This window comes from Hoplias malabaricus, chromosome 3 (genome assembly GCF_029633855.1).
Source record: "Hoplias malabaricus isolate fHopMal1 chromosome 3, fHopMal1.hap1, whole genome shotgun sequence".
In the NCBI taxonomy this organism is placed as follows: domain Eukaryota; kingdom Metazoa; phylum Chordata; class Actinopteri; order Characiformes; family Erythrinidae; genus Hoplias; species Hoplias malabaricus.
Window position 1 is genome coordinate 31,516,793 of NC_089802.1, and position 14,739 is coordinate 31,531,531.

The following is a 14,739-nucleotide window of genomic DNA, read 5'->3' on the forward strand; positions in this document are numbered from 1 at the left end:
CCTCTATTTCTTATCTAGAGGTTTAGTGGAAAAAATTTGTCTCAGAATGATAGGATTATGCTGCATGGTTGAGCACTGAGGTTGTTCTTTTTTGCGGCAGAGAAATCCAGGCTTTTTTAGATATAGATACATTCCAGTGCTGCTCTTATTCCTCTGAACTAATTAAACATTATTAGAGTTCCATGTAACTGGTCAAACTGTCCACAATGGGTGCACCTTAAAGGTAATGTTCACTATTTTATAAATGTATGAATTTAAACGCATACTGAAAATGCTACAAAACTAAACGGAGTTACAAATGAGTTTCTCTGGTAATCAGTAATCAGTTCAATCTGTGAAGATTTAAGCCTCGAACTGTTGGCTTCTTACTCAAACATAACCTTCCATCAGATGTAGTGCTTTTGAATTAACCACATTATTATATAGTGCAATTAGCGGCACGGTGGCGCAGCAGGTAGTGTCGCAGTCACACAGCTCCAGGGGCCTGGAGGTTGTGGGTTCGATTCCCACTCCGGGTGACTGTCTGTGAGGAGTTGGTGTGTTCTCCCCGTGTCCGCATGGGTTTCCTCCCACAGTCTAAAAACACACGTTGCAGGTGGATTGGTGACTCGAAAGTGTCCGTGAATGTGAATGTGTGTGTGTCTGTGTTACCCTGTGAAGGACTGGCGTCCCCTCCAGGGTGTATTCCCGCCTTGCGCCCGATGATTCCAGGTAGGCTCTGGACCCCCCGCGACCCTAAATTGGATAAGCGGTTACAGATAATGGATGGATTATATAGTGCAATTTTATAGGGAACTGAATACAGGCAGGTAGTGAGTTGCTGTACTCTAGTGGTCATTGGTGGTATTGCTCCATGAAGTGAGAAAACAAACAAACAAGAACACTAGCTGACTTTAACTGGGATGGACTAGTGACCTGTCCAAAATCTGTAGCTTCCTTGCGCTCAATGACTCTGTGTAGGCTGTGGACACAACACAACCCTGGTTAGGATGAAGCTTATCATAATCAGGCAGCCTTTTTCAAGTACATACTATGTAGTTACCCTACTTAGACATCATTACAGTTGCAATTTTGGTGGCTCAGCTAACTTTATTTGAAGACTACCAATAAAGGGCCTTCATAACGCATCCAGATTAATTTCTTGCAGCTAGGCTTCTAAATATAAATTATTTTATATCATAGTAGCAAAGAAACAGAGGTGAACGTTTCTATGTCTGAAGTGTAACAAACAGCCGAAGCCCACAGCACCCCCTGCTGATTTAAAATGATTTAAAATGACCTGCCAAAATAAAAGTCTGTTGTTTGCCTTTTCAGTGCAAATTTTTTATTTACAAACAGACAATGCCAAAAACGATATTACACCTTATCTTAAATGAGACACAGCGAGAACAAATACAATCAGAATTTATATAATAACAGCTTCAATGAATTAATAATAAAAAGAGAAAAATAAAATACTTACCCTGCTTTTTGATAGAATGTAGAGGCAGAAAATGTTATGTGGTGCTGTAGCAGGATTTCCCACCACTAGATGGCAGTGTTATTGCAATGTCCAGTTTTTCTTGGCGTAAAAAACATAATCAGTGAGAGGAATGAAGCCTTATAAAGAACTTATAGAGTCATATGCAAAACTTTTTAAAAATGGTTCGTTACAGCACCTTTTTCTGAGGTTTGGTACAATGTCCAGCTTGTGCTAACAGAAGAACCCCCTCTTGTGTTATAGAAACATATACTACACATTCTCAGCCTAAATAACCATTTAACTATTAAAATGCTTCTGTACAAAACTCAAGGTTCTCTCCTTTAAAAAGTGACTCAACACATTTTTTCTGAACAATCTGAAAAAAAGCCCTGTGAAGGAATGGCGCCCCCTCCAGGGTGTATTCCTGCCTTGCGCCCAATGATTCCAGGTAGGCTCTGGACCCACCGCGACCCTGAACTGGATAAGCGGTTACAGATAATGAATGAATGAATGAATAAATGAATCTGAACAAAACCTCACTCTTGATCTTAAGGGTTTGCATCAGTGACACAAGTGAAACTAGAGTTTGTAATATGCAGATAATTAAAAGGTTTTTATACAGTGTATTAGTGGTAGTCTTCTCAAAATGTGTCTTGATTAGATTTGATAATAACCCACTGTGTATTGTGTAAAAAAATACATGTGAAATTTACTGTACAGTTAGTTAGGTGTATTGCTGGTTTTGGCATGTCTTTAAATGTCCATTCATTCATTCATTCATTCATTATCTGTAACCGCTTATCCAATTCAGGGTCGCGGTGGGTCCAGAGCCTACCTGGAATCATTGGGTGCAAGGCGGGAATACACCCTGTAGGGGGCGCCAGTCCTTCACAGGGCAACACAGACACACACACATTCACACCTACGGACACTTTGGAGTCACCAATCCACCTACCAGCGTGTGTTTTTGGACTGTGGGAGGAAACTGGAGCACCCAGAGGAAACCCATGCAGACACAGGGAGAACACACCACACTCCTCAGAGACAGTCACCCGGAGGAAACCCATGCAGACACAGGAAGAACACACCACACTCCTCACAGACAGTCACCCGGAGGAAACCCACGCAGACACAGGGAGAACACACCACACTCCTCACAGACAGTCACCCGGAGGAAACCCATGCAGACACGGGGAGAACACACCACACTCCTCACAGACAGTCACCCGGAGCGGGAATCGAACCAACAACCTTCAGGTCCGTGGAGCTGTGTGACTGCGACACTACCTGCTGCGCCACAATTAAAATATTGAATTAACACTAATACAAATAGTAATAAAAAAACACAAACGCAAGGGTACTAATAACCTAGTTAAATACTTTTTTTTCTTAATATTTATGGATGTTGTATGCTTTTCAGTTACAGCTAATGTGGTTCCAGATCTGGCAGCTTCTTTATTAATTTCATAACTGGAGTGTGGCTGTTGGTGGAGCCAGCAGAGGTCGCTCTCCCAGTGTTCTGTGCGGATCCCTTTGCACCAGTGCAGCGACCAGGACATTACTAAAGAGATGACACGTTATCCTGATCTCCGTCACCAAAAAAAAAAAAAAAAAGGCTCAGTCATTGTCTCCAGTCTCTTCCACTGGTTAGATGTTGGTCCTACAAATAAATAACCTCCAGAGACAGTGATAGGTCCAGGATGGATTAAACATAAGGGCAACCCACTTGAAATTACAAACCTTTAAATTAAAACAACCCACTATGGGCACATAGGGGCCCCATATAGAGTTACACAGCCACTCATTTGTTTGATGGAGGCCTCCAATAGCCAGTTTACCAACTCAACCAGTGGCCCATGTCCAACTTAATCCAGGCTAACCCATGTTCAGTCAGTGTGGGCCCCTCATATTAACACAAAGCATGTGTAAATTATTCTGCTGCTATGTTCTGAACAAGAAGTATTTTGTTTGCTGTGGTTGAAGGACGTCCTGCGAGCCATGCTTTCCAGTAATCCCACCCTGATATACCCTACATAACAAAAGAAAAAGGCAGACAGATTTGATTACGTGCACACTTATGCAATGTGTTTCAATTCAAAGATGAAACATAAACCACACAAGCTCATAGCAAGGTCTACAAATCTCTTCAGACATCAAACAATACAATAAGGTACAAAAGGCTGCAATACCTGATACTATCAGTCACAACACGCATGCAAGCATGAAAAAAGCCATTGCCCGCCAATACATAACTCAAAAACCAAAAAGGTTACATAGGGGTATGTGATACTGGATGTGATCAGCTTAGAACAGCAATGCTTATACCTTGTTGGAGCAGCATCAGAACAAAAAGAGACAGTAGGAAGGGACCCTTGACTCTTTGACCAGGTTATCAGTGTGCACAGTAAATTCACCAGTGTTAAATCAATGCTATTAGTGTTAAATTACCACTGTTAGTATAGTAATTTAACACTCTCAGTGTTACGTTAACACTAATAGTGTTGATTTAACACTGGAGAATTTGCTGTGTGTGTAACCCCACAGAACATTGAAGCATTTGGCACACATGCGGCAGCCTTTTCAGCAGGTCTAAAATGTGCATCCACCTTATTAGACGCACCTGTCATCTGATTTAGACCTGTGGGTAATGTCCTTTGTTTCAAACAACAGTGTGTATATATGACATAAAAGATCTATTTTGTTTGATGCAAAACATCATGTTTTCTACATAATAAAAGACAGTCTTTTCCTCAGAGTCTAGAAATGTAAACCTTAGATATAAATCATTATGAGGATTATATATGTGGAGGTCATTCATAATTTGTTGTGTAGTTGTTTGAAAATATGAATGAGAAACACTGATTCACATTTTCATAAGGAATCTGATAAAAAAAAAAAGTTATTCATGAATCGACACGGGGTGCCGTATAGGGGCGTAAAATGGTGTGATTTGTACAGTAATGTACTGAAATCAGTGGGGAGTGAAAGGGTGGTTTCCAACCCTCCTCCAAATGTAGAGCAGTTTCTGCAGTGCTGAGCCCACATTAACAATGACAGAAGCCTCATTGTTCATATTACATTTCAGTGAAACATCACATTGATTTTAAATGTCCAAGGTAAAAATATGTGATGTAGTGTTCCTTTAAGTAATAGTTTAATTAGCTACTAAATGAGCTGGTGTAATATTCTCAGAAGTGTTTGTTGTGCATAAAAATCAATGCAGTAGTAAATTGAACACTTCATTTAAAACTGCTGTAATAAGGACACGTTACTTACAAAGAGTAGATGAGTATTAGACAATGTTCTTAGAAATGCATAGCGCTGAAATAAATAGATTTCAAAGCTGTATGTAATTTTCTCAAGGATAGGATACATTCTTCAGCCCAAGTCTTGCCAAAGGTAATGTTCTTAAAGGAGCTCAAGTGTCCATCCGGATCTCATGCAATTTGAACACTGTTGATGGTACAATGTGTAGCTCACTGCTCTCAAGTTCCAGCTGAACAATTACAGTCACATAAAGGTATATGAAGGCCTTTAGAGATCATATAATACAATGAGCCACAATACCAGCCAATCACAACACAAATACCAACTATCTCACCCTCATAAACACAGACATGAAAAAAGCCCATCCTACTTTCACACCATGAAAACCTCAAAAGAGAAACAGACAAAGTCTTACAGGAGAATTATCAGCTGGGTGTGTCTTTCTGTTATGTTCTTCTTGGAAGAGAGAAACTGCTAAGTTCTGGGTGAAGAGACTGAACAGAACAGATTTAAACTCCTCCAACAGTCAGAGTTATAAAGACATCAGTAGAATGAATGGAGGAACTGATAGCTGTGACAAAGCTGTAAGGTCAGGTGTCTTGATCACTTACACGGATTCTAAACTCATTGTCCATATGAGCAGCTCCATTCACTATATAGGTACAATTTGTAATTCTACAATATCACACACCATGTCAGTGTCACGGAAGGGCAGGGACAGATCCATTACCCAAATAATACCTGCACTGTGTTGGTCCTGACCTTTGAAGAACATTGTGAAATGGGGCTAGAAATGTATGCAGAGGAAGAGATTGACTACTCTCTGTAATAGTAGAAGTTCAAAGTAATACACTGTCAGAAAAACTGTGAAAGATTATCAATATTTACCTCTCTTTCTGTATTAGAGAATGTAATGTACCTTTAGGGAACACAAGCAGTCTCTAAAACCACTGTTGTACTGTTAAAGGCACATTTACACTGTTTGTAACTTTAGTGACCAATAATGTACCCCGACAGCACCTTGTTGACTGAGACTCTATGGAAAGTGAATGTAGAAACAAGGAGGTTGTTTTAATATATTGGGTAATCACATGCTAATTACACATCAGTACATCAAAGAGTATGCTTATATACTGTGACATTCATATGATTTTTTTTAATGTTGTAATGTTGCATTGAATTACACCATCTACATCCAGAGATCCAATTTGATAATGACATGTTCATCAAATTCTATCATTTTTGAGAAATGTTTTTCAGGGTGTTTGAACATCTGTCAGCTGATGGTCTGGGCAAAGCTTGTGATTGTGGGAGGGAAAAAATATGGACTTAATAACAATGATAAACAAAAACAGAATCGAAAAAATAAATAGAACAAAAAGGAGGAACCAATGATGAGAAGCAAACAAAGCCCAAGCCAGACAAAGAATATTGAAGACACAAAGCACTGAGAAACACCTGAGGCAATGTCAAAAAGGATGGGGTTACAAAGTTAACGGGCGGAGCAATGGAAGAAAAGAAGATGAGTTTGGGCATGAAGGTGTAAACAGAGAGTTTGGCTGTTTAAATAAATGTGTATTGTTAATAACCTATTCATCATATTTTTGTGTTTATTGCTTATGTGTATTTTTATGTAAATATGAACTCATTTATTCTTACAAAAAAAAATAATGTAATTGTAATGAAGATCAGAGATTCAGAAAAATTTGTTAAAGCAATGCGGAAAATACATTTGATTAATTATGTCTACTAGACCACACTAGACTCCATACACTTCAAATGTCACTAGGAAAAAAATCCAGAGGCTGGAAAATGATATTACATACTTATTACTGGTTATTAATATGTTTAAGGTGTATATGATCTCATTGTTAATTATTTATAAACAGGTATTAGCCCATTTCCAGGCCCTTTTACATGGGCAATTGTACTGTAAATTGGTACCCTCTGAAATCAAGTTGACTCAATCGACATTTTGCTCACAGTTACCACCAGTGTCCGAACTGTTGTCCACTACAGTCCAGGTAAAGTGCATTTGCTCTTTTGTAATGAACTCAGTGTTCCTGCTGTAGCATCTGGTGCATTATCTTTGTCTTGAGGCCCTCTCTCTGATAACTTGACTGGAAAATGCACGGCTAATGGCCGGTGATGGCTTCTTTTGTGTGCCTGAATGAAGGAAAGCTAGTGGTCAGATGGGACAGATAGTGGGTCAGGAAAGGCCTGGAGTGGCCCCGACTTGGAAGTAAAAAGGCCCGGCTCGATGCCATCAGTGCCCGAGGTCAGGTAGGCCTGAGTGCTCTGAGGTGAACTGCCCTTCACACACAAGTCCCATATCTCTATCTGCGGAGATAAGGCTGAGAGACAGGGAGCCTGCAGCTGCCCTTGGGTGGACACACAGGCTAATTGGGCTAACTCCAGTAATTGGGCTGACCCCACTTAGAAGCACAGGTATAAATACAGCATATCAGTGAACAGACTGCAGAGAGAGAGAGAGAGAGAGAAAGAGAGAGAGAGAGAGAGAGAGAGAGAGAGAGAGAGAGAGAGAGAGCAATGGAAGGAGAAAATGGAGGAGAGAAGGCAGTGGATGCCATGGAGACCTGCTACCAAGGCTTTGACCCAGCAGCTTACCTCCAGTACAACTATACTCCTCCAAGAGCCGATTTCAGTCGAAACGACAGCATCGTACCCTGGAAGCTCAGGTGCCTCCACAAAGCTTTCTCTGAGGGTGAGCCACTTTCCACACTTCTGTTACCTCCCACTGTCCTGGACAGATTTAACAGTTTGCAGCCAAAGAGTGTCCTCATAGGTGAGACTTCACTTATGCAAGCACGTGGGGTCACCAAAGACTTAAGATCTGCAAAGGTTTCCATCTTACAGTACGTTTTAAATGGTCTGCCATGGAGTTAGCTAAAATGTAAGAGTACAATTCAAATGAATTTACCTGCAGAGGACATCACTTGTCCGGTATACATGCACATTCATTTGTGTGGGCTGCACACAATCAGAAAAAAAAATTGACAAAATGAGCTGTTCTGATTTTGTGCTGCTTCTTATGTTAGGGGCTGAGACTTTAGAACTGTCGCCCTGCCCTTGTCAGAGTCTCTTCAATGACAGAAATACTAGCCTTGATTAAAGGGATTGAAAATATGAACGGAGAACAAAGAGAACCGAGTGAAAACGGTTAAAATCCAGAGCTCACTCCTCACTGTTGGGTTCTCACGGTGAACTGAGCTGTGGCTCATTGTCATTTAAAGGAACAGGGGCTGAAACCGTTCGCTCTGAATCGGGGCTGTCTAGACGAGCAAGAAAGCTGGTTAACACACATTAAGCTGTGAAAAAAGAATGTGTAATTTTTATGAGCTGTATTTGATCTGTAGTTGTATTTTGTTCTGCAATTTTTAGGAGCTGTATATTTTCTGGAGTTTTAACGTGCTGTAATTTTAAAAAGCTGTATTTATAATGTGCTGTAAATATGGGCTGTAGCTGTTCTGTAATTGTAATATGCACTGCAAATTTTATGAGCTGAAGTACTGTAGTTGTATTATGTGCTGTAGTTTTAAACTGTGCTGTAATTGTTATGAATTGTAGTTGCTAATGAGTGTAATGTTGTGTGGAAAGAAGCTTTTCTGCTGCCTGAGGGAAGGAGCTGAAACAGTGTGACCAGTGTGTGACAAGGCAACTATTTGGAAGCTGACACCAGTGTATATATTAACCTTCTACAGAAAAAAGGTAGCAGCTGAAAGAGCAACTAAAGTGAAAATTTATAGATAATCCAGCACCTTTCAGGAGGTACGGAGGTTTTTTTTTCATGAATAAGTTGAATTTATTAAGCTACAAATAAATACATTTATTTTTCACTTTTAGAAAATCAACAATATATGAAATGATTAGGTGTGCCTTACTTTCTTTTGAGCACCTTTTAAACTCAAGAGCAATTCAAAGTGCTTTACAGAGTCAAAATAAACATTAAAAAGCAGTTAAATTATGCGTAAAAGTGAAAAAAAAAAAATATATATATATATAATATATTTTATATATAAAACTATTAAGATTGTGCAATAAAAGAAAACACATGGTTAATAACGTTTGCCTATAACTGTTATTTCTTCTATTTGATTAAACTGTTATAAATGATAGGGCAGCATGGTGGCGCAGCAGGTAGTGTCGCAGTCACACAGCTCCAGGGACCTGGAGGTTGTGGGTTCGATTTCCGCTCCGGGTGACTGTCTGTGAGGAGTTGGTGTGTTCTCCTCGTGTCTGTGTGGGTTTCCTCCGGGTGCTCCGGTTTCCTCCCACAGTCCAAAAACACACATTGCAGGTAGATTGGCGACTCAAACGTGACCGTAGGTGTGAGTGAATGTGTGACTGTGTGTTGCCCTGTGAAGGACTGGCGTCCCCTCCAGGGTGTCTTGTGCCCAATGATTCCAGGTAGGCTCTGGACCCACCGCAACCCTGAACTGGATAAGCGGTTACAGATAATGAATGAATGTTATAAATGATCATGTCTAGTTTACATTAGCATTTTATTTTCACTCTGAGGAGTTGGGATTTGGGTCTTTGTGACTTTATTGGTCAAAACAACCATGTCAAATATTTACTCTGTGTCCTGTCCAGATGGTATAAAAGGGGAGGTTCTGGTGGACGTGGGTTCTGGTCCGACACTGTACCAGGTGATGAGCGGCTGTGAACACTTTGAACGGGTCATTCTCTCTGACTTTCTGGAGATCAACCGCAAGGAGTTGCGCAGCTGGCTGCAGGATGCCAAGAGCAGCCTCGACTGGACACCGTACCTGAAGTTTGTTTGCCAGCTGGAGGGACGTAGGTGTGAATGCTTTTTCATTTAATTTCTGTTTAAAAACAAATTACGAAGTGAAACGGTCACTGAATGAAGAGCAAAGTAGTCCCTAAATGAAGCAGTTAATTCTCCATAGGGTGGGTCTTCCACATAGGGGTGATCCTTGTTTGAAATTGTTCAAGTACAGAATCTCTGAAGCTTCCAGGCCAATATAAACCATGATAAATATATAATCATAATTTACTTTACAAACCTGCAATATATGGTCCTTTAAAGTATCTTATTCTGCTTGTCTCAAGTCCCTCAGCCTGGTCTAAAAAAGCAGAGAGGCTTCGCTCTGTTGTGACTGACGTGCTGCCCATTAATGTTCACCAACCCTGCCCCTTGCCAGCCGGATCTCTGCCCAGTTCCGGTGCTGATTGCCTGGTGTCGTCCTTCTGTCTGGAGAGTGTGAGTCCTGATCTCGCCTCCTTTACCCGGGCACTTGGTCACCTGTCCAGCCTCCTGAAGGCAGGGGGTCACCTGCTACTGATCGGGGCACTTGACGAGAGCTTTTACCTTGGAGCTCTGGACCTACGTATCCCTGTGGTGCCACTCAGTGAAGCAGAAGTCTGTAACAGCCTCAGATCTAGCGGTTTCCAACTACTGCAACTCAGTGTCTACCACCTGCCACCGGACATGAGGGTGGGAGTGGATGACGTCAGTAGTGTGTTTTTCGCCAAGGCCAGAAAACCATAGTCATGACGACAGTTATTTTTTATGCTTTTTAATACCACAGCTATTTTTGACAGTACAGTGTGACTGGTTGTAGAGTATTTTACATATTTCATCGTGTCTGCTGCTGGTAAATAACAGTAATGTCTGCTTTGTTCTGTGCTGCTGGAACTACTTCTTTTGGTGGAAGAGATTGCTAGAATTCAGAATTACAGTTTTTAAGGCCTCTTTGCTTTACTTCTTTCTTTCATTTGCCACACCTTTCTATAAATGAGATAAAAAATTCAAACTGTAGCAAAGTATTGGTTTAAAGCTATATCTGTGAGATCCTAATTTAAATAGAAATGTAAAAATATTTATGTATTCTGTGTCAATTTCTCTTGAAATATAACACTAAAAAGATTTGGATGTTTGTTAGAATTTAAGGTCTAAAATGCATTAATGTAACAATTAAGTTTAGCAATTTTTATGTTTACCATCTTTCACTAGACAAGGCGCTAGAACTATTTTTTCATGTGGAAGGATTTAACAGTATTAAAAACATAACACTGAATGGCTTTTTTGTTTACTTGTCTCTTTATTTAGAACACCAACTGCTGTGATAATCCACTGCATGCAAATCAGCCATATTTCTATTTAACTAAACACACAACCTTTTACATTTGGCATTACAGAAACATTATGCTACTCCAATGAAAGACCTTGGGCCATACACCTAACATTACATCAGCCTACGTTTGTAACACAGTTAAAACTGTAAGTTAGTTTAATTAAGAATCTCTGCCAAATCCATACAAAATAAAAAAAAGGTAGACATAGGTGGCTATAGATCAGTGGCGGATGCTGGTCTTTCAAGGAGGGGAAGCTCAATTTTGGCCTACATCATAAAATGTGTCGGTTTATTTATACGTAAATTCTACCCTCCGTTCCTTTTCAAGAAATTGATCTTTGACCCTGTCGTACCAACAAGGCGTCTTTTCCAGGGACTTGACTAGTGTCCTCTCAATGGCCAGCAGAGCTAGGCTGCTTAAACGGCCTTGGCTCATGTGAAGTGCTCCCACGCATCTTTACACCAAAGGATCGCTGATTCGCTCATTTCGCTGTCAATCAAAAAGGGATTCAACCTCTGACAGATCATCCAATCATCATGCAGAAGCTGAGCATCCGGGCCAGCCAAGGCCAGCCCACTGCCCCATAGACCCCCAGAGACGCTGAGCGTCCAATGGGCGGGACAAAGCCCAGCATTTATCCAATGGCTCGTCTCGTTTCGCTGCACTTCGCTGCTTTACTATTGAACTCTGTGGACGCTCAGCGTCTACACCGTTTAAAGGACAGTGAAACTGCGGGAAAGCCGCGTCTTTCCCAGTGATAAGAAGCTGATTCTGAACAAAAGTTGAGCGCGTTGTAGTGCATATTTATTCAATGACATGTACACACAACAGTATATATTTGATCACTTTTTTTTTATATTTTAGGGGAAGCTGAGCTTCCCTTGCAGTCTTAGAGCAATTGCCACTGCTATAGATGCAGTTTACTCAACAATCAGATGTCTTTTGAACAGCACACAGTAAAAAATGTTTTAAAACTTTTTGCAGTGCACAAAAATGGTCATTTCTACTTTTAATTTCTCACCTTAAAAGTTTCAGATTAAATGATTTGAATCTGGAAAGTACTGACATATTTAATTATTTTAATACGGTTAATTTAATTTATTAAGTTTTCATAAGGAGATATAAAAGCTAACATAATTATATCTATGAAGCAGGCAAAACTGAGACACGTGGTATTAGCACTGAGAAGAGAAAAAAAAACTTCCAAAGAGATGCAAATGTTCTTCTTCAAAGTAAGTTAATATACAGAGATTTTATTCATTGTCATTTTGGAACACCTCTTCATGTAACGTCTTTAAAATATATAGGACATCTTGTGTGTAAACACAAATAACACACACACAAAACTAATAAAGACAAGCAAACAAACAAACAAGAAAAAATGAATCAGCTAATGCACTAATTCTTTGTGGATGAGATTGATTGTTATTCAGAAGTAAGAGGTGGGAGGTTTAGTAGTAGTAGTAGTGGTAGTAGTAGTAGTAGTTGTCGTGTTGCTGCTGTGAATATGTTAATGATACCTGAAAATGTAATATTAGTATAATAAGTGACCATGGCAGTCATGTAACTTTCTGTCATAAATAGGTCAAAAACACAGTATAAAACATCATCTTTTCACACGAGCAGCGTCATTCAAACTCCAGTAAATGTTGCTGTGCCCCACTAAAACCGCAGCGCAATATATATATATATATCAATATATATATATATATATATCTGCACAATATACTAGGTAATGAGAACTCACAGTGACACATCTAGGTCCCTAGATATCAGTTGTTTCATAATGATTTTGACCTGACAACAATAATGTCTAATAATATAAATGACTAATGTTACACAATAAATATAACAAAATGAACTCTTGACTACCAATGAAAATGTAATAACTTTAATAAGAGTAGGCTTTTACTTAACATCCTTACTTTGTTGTAGTTGATGAGGTTCTACCAGTGGTAGTAGTAGTGGTGCTACCACCTGAAAATATAGCATTTGAAACCTCAAAATAATCAATAAACTATATAGCATATATATATTAACACTCACCAGATAAATCCAGCATTCATTCATTCATTGTCTTTAAGCGTTTGTTTGGTTCAGGGTCGCAGTGGGTCCGGAGCCTACCCGGAATCACTAGGCACAAGCATGAACACACCCCGGAGGGGGCAGCAGTCCTTTGCAGGGTCACACACACTCACACCTGTGGACACATTTGCATTGCCAATTCACCTACCAACGTGTAGCACTCGGAGGACACTCACGCAGACATGAGGAGAGCACACCAAACTCCTCCTGGAGTGGGGCTCGAACCCACAACCCTGGAGCTGCGCGACCTGCAGCACCACTTTGCCACTCCATACATCCAACAATGGATAATTCTTTTTAGTGGGATTGATATGTACAAGTAGCATTTAAGGGATGATGACAAATGTTTAAATTAATAACAATTCCTGATTTTTAAATATTGTTTCTGCTCAGAACAATATAGAATCTCAAGGATGTTATAATTTTTGTTTATGTAATCTCATTTTTAATAAAGGTAGCAATCTTAAAATTGAAAAAAAAAAAATATTGTGGCCACATTTCTGGGTTTTGGCTGGAGCTCTTTACTTACGTGCAGGGCTTTTTGTTGTAGTGGTTGAAGTTGTATTTGAGTTGACACCTGAATATAAAAAGTACCACATGATAACAGAGCAGTATTGGTGCTCAGGGTCTGAACAGAAATCATGAATAAAAATGGAAAATAAAGTGAACGGAAGCTGAAATATATGTATGTTTCCAAATCTGTCCTTAAGAATTTGTTCTTGGTGTTCTTGTCCTACTTGCAGGACTTTTTGTTGTAGTGATGAGGGTGGTACTTGTGTGAACAGTGGTTGTTGTTTTGGCATTAACGCCTGAAAAAGAATATTGGAGGCAGTCTTGAATGTAATCAGTAGTGCTTTCTGATACTGTCTGTAACAGAGCTGACCCCTGAACTTAAATTAGTAGATGTATACTTAACTATTTCAATATCGGTTGTTCTTTCCTACCTTGAGCACTTCTGGCTGTAGTGGAGGAAACTGGAGTTGTATGATCAGAGACTGTGATGTTCACATCTGAAAGTAAATTATTTCTGATTCAAGTTCCTACCACAGTCCTTGTTGTATATTTGATTGATTTTTCAGCACTGACCCCTGAAAATCTTGATTAGTTAATGACTAAAGGTATTTGAGTTATAAGTGTTTATAAATATTGATTATGCGGTAGTTGTCAATTTCAGGTAATAATAGCTTTACACTGGAGATTTATTTCGTACCTTCAGCACTCCTTGTTGTAGTGGAGGAAGCATGAGTTGTACATTCAGTGTGTGTGATGTTCACATCTGAAAATATATTATTATAAGTTGATTGAATCATGAAAAATAGATGGAATTACTGATGGATCAATACATTCGGATTCCAGAGTTTGAATAATTAAACCATAAGCATTTTAACAGTTACATTAAATACAACAACAGTCTTTTTTTCCAAATAAGAAAATTTGCAGCAAAATTTTATATCTGAGATTTGCAGCTGGAGTTCTTGTCCCACCTGCTGCAGTTGTTGTTGTAGTAATGTGGGTGATACACGTTTAACCAGTGGTTGATGTTTCAGCACCAACCCCTGAAAATAAAATATTGGATTGTGATATAATTCTGAATCAATATCAAGTGATCAATACTGAAATATAATATATATTTATCAGTAGTGTGTACCTGTAGAACATTTTTTCTGTGGTGATTTGGGTGGTACTTGGGTGGGACGAGTGGTTTTTTCAGTGCTGACTCCTGAAAATGAAATATTGGAGGCAGTTTTGACCGTCTGTTACTTTAGAATGCAAATTATATTTATATTTTATAGTTTTATCAGTAA

At 39.4% G+C, this 14,739-nt stretch overlaps 1 protein-coding gene across 1 annotated transcript; it reads left to right on the forward strand.

Annotated features, from left to right (window-relative positions):
* The first annotated feature begins 7,279 nt into the window (after positions 1-7,279).
* Positions 7,280-10,352, forward strand: LOC136691405 (phenylethanolamine N-methyltransferase). The gene is made up of 3 exons (XM_066663967.1): positions 7,280-7,454; positions 9,344-9,551; positions 9,824-10,352. Exons 1-3 carry the CDS (start codon positions 7,280-7,282, stop codon positions 10,260-10,262), a joined length of 822 nt encoding a protein of 273 aa, XP_066520064.1. The 3' UTR covers positions 10,263-10,352.
* Positions 10,353-14,739: the final 4,387 nt, after the last annotated feature.